This window comes from Lathyrus oleraceus, chromosome 6, assembly GCF_024323335.1.
Source record: "Lathyrus oleraceus cultivar Zhongwan6 chromosome 6, CAAS_Psat_ZW6_1.0, whole genome shotgun sequence".
NCBI lineage: Eukaryota > Viridiplantae > Streptophyta > Magnoliopsida > Fabales > Fabaceae > Lathyrus > Lathyrus oleraceus.
Window position 1 is genome coordinate 280,216,239 of NC_066584.1, and position 2,646 is coordinate 280,218,884.

The following is a 2,646-nucleotide window of genomic DNA, read 5'->3' on the forward strand; positions in this document are numbered from 1 at the left end:
TTGTCAAAGTTTGAATAATCAACCAAATCGCATAGACTTGTAATTATAAATTGTTATATTAATTAATCAAATTTTATTCAAACTTCTTGTTTGAATCCAATTTAGATTTGTTACCATATTGTATTTAGTAGATTCATTATCATCTAGGAGGCTAATTATTTACACAATCTTCCAAATTTAAGTTAAGTAGAGGTGAAATATTTTTATGAGATCGGTAAAGAGGTAAGATATATTGTTTAAATATTATTTAATAAAATTAATTATTTAAGTTTCCAATGTAGACAATTTTCATTAAATTTTATGAATAAGGATGATTAAACAATAATCTTTTCACACACTTTATAAAATTCAATAGGGTCAACATAATGTTTCATTGGTCAGGACGTGGTCGTCGAGCAACCCCTTACCATGCCTCCACAAGGATTTATTCTTCAGGGTCTTTGTTTCAAAATTGAATTACACGTTATTGAATATACAGACATATTTAGTTTTGAATAACTTTGTATTGTAGCCTAACTTCACTTGGAATTGGAGCTAAATTCATCGACTTATAATTTACTCTAACTAGATTAAGAAATTATATTCCAATGTTATTTATTTTACATCTTTGTCCTACTTTACAAAATCAATACATCTATTTATTTTTTAATAAATTGATTTCAATGATATTTCACTATAGTCAAAGACGTCGAAGATCAGTCGCCACAGTTGGAACAACCTTCAGATTCATTAGAGTTAAAGTAGATCTCGAAACTCAAACAACATATATTTATAGATTATCAATCAAAAAATTCTTTGATCAACTCTCCAACGTCTGAGTCAATTATTTGTCAACTAAGTCGATTTTTTTAACAAATGATCAACTATTTTTTTGTATATACATAATTTAAATACACGTTTGATGACACTTCTTGAATATACACGTTTAATGACACTTCTTGAATTCCAAACTCTTTTAAGTCCACTCACCACCACTACTATAAACTACCTTAGTTTTCTACTTCTCTCTCCATCTTTCATTCCTCTTCATTCACTCTAACAACTTCCATATTCCTTATTTTTCTTGTATTCTTCTATCCTATAATACTCTATTAATATGATAAATTCACAACATTCAACCTATCCTATAGAATCTAACATGTATTTCATAACCAACAAAAACTTGATACATCATGTTTCAAACCCACCATTATTTTTGCCCAAAGCTTTTCCACCAATCCAACATAATAATCCAAATTCCGTTACAAATTTTCCGATGGTAGCAATCGTTATGATAGGAATGATGGCCACATCTCTCTTGTTTATGGCCTACTATACTCTTGTTATCAAATGTTGTCTCGATTGGAATAGTCTTGATCTTGTGAGAGTAAGAGGTTTTTCATTTTCAAGACAAAATGATCAAAATCAATCTTCATCGTATTCAATGACATCGGAGCCAAGAGGGTTAGAACAAGTAGTGATTAATTCGATTCCGATTATTCGCTACAAAGAAGAAAAGGAATATGGTGATGATGAAAGAGTTTCTTGTGAATGTGCTTTTTGTTTGAATGAGTTTGAACATGATGAGAAACTTAGAGCTATACCTAATTGTAACCATTTATTTCATATTGATTGTGTTGATGTTTGGCTTCAAAGCAATGCAAATTGTCCACTTTGTAGAAGAAGAGTTTCTTTGACAAGAGAAATCCATGTTGAAAACGTTGAAAACATCATTGGTGATTGTGAAGAATTTGTTGTGATTGATTTGGATCAAGATCATGAAGATCATGATGATAATGAAGGACAAAACTTGCATGGAAGAAGACATGAAAGAGGTAAAGAATTGGTGGTGTCTCCAAGAGATTTAATTAGTTCTAATTCACACAAGAAGGCTAATAAACTTCAAAAAGTGAGTAGTATGAAGGATGAGGGTATAATTGGTATTAAAGACAAAGATGATGGTTTTCTAGTCCAACCAATTAGAAGGTCTTTTTCAATGGACTTATCCATTGAAGTTTGTGGTGATAGTAGAGATAGAGCTAAGAGATCAAGAGGTGTTGTCTTACCTATTCATTTGGATCCTTGAAAGTTTCTTTAATTGAAATTATAAGGGAAATATTAGCTCAATACAATTTTCTCGAGAAACCTTCTCTCACTAAGGTAGTTAATAATTTTTCTCAAATGAAATTTGTCTTCATAAAATGTGTGAAAGGAAGTCAATGAGGCATATGCTTTAACATTAAAATAAAAGATAATGGAAAGAAAAACATACTAGAAACATTGTCTTTCCGGTTTCCACTACCTCTTTTGAATGTTAATATTAATATAGTACATGTGTATCACAATTCTTTTAAGCTGGTTGTCTTTCAATTTGACTTTATATGTCTCGGGTCATACTAGAAAATTGCTTTCAAGTATCGCTAAAAGCAGACGCTAAACAATGAAAGCAGACGCTACATGCTAAGTAGCGTCCTTCCTATGACTTCCTATGAGGTGTTATTGTGAAGCTATAACCATAAGTATAAAATATGAACTAATACATCTACAAACATATTTTCCACAAAATAATAATAGAATCTAAAATGTCTACTACCATTATTCTATAATATGGTTGGTGGATAAGATTAAAGATGAAGAAGGTCATGGAAGAGAAAAAGAAAAAACTGT

At 30.3% G+C, this 2,646-nt stretch overlaps 1 protein-coding gene across 1 annotated transcript; it reads left to right on the forward strand.

Moving 5' to 3' along the window:
* The first annotated feature begins 967 nt into the window (after nucleotides 1–967).
* LOC127097049 (RING-H2 finger protein ATL16-like) lies at nucleotides 968–2,333 on the forward strand. The gene has a single exon (XM_051035563.1). The coding sequence runs from the start codon at nucleotides 1,097–1,099 to the stop codon at nucleotides 2,063–2,065; it is 969 nt and encodes a 322-aa protein (XP_050891520.1). The 5' UTR covers nucleotides 968–1,096; the 3' UTR covers nucleotides 2,066–2,333.
* Nucleotides 2,334–2,646: the final 313 nt, after the last annotated feature.

Excerpts from the sequence above, each read along its gene's own strand:
- LOC127097049 (XM_051035563.1), top strand. The coding sequence starts at position 1,097 with ATGATAAATTCACAACATTCAACCTATCCTATAGAATCTAACATGTAT.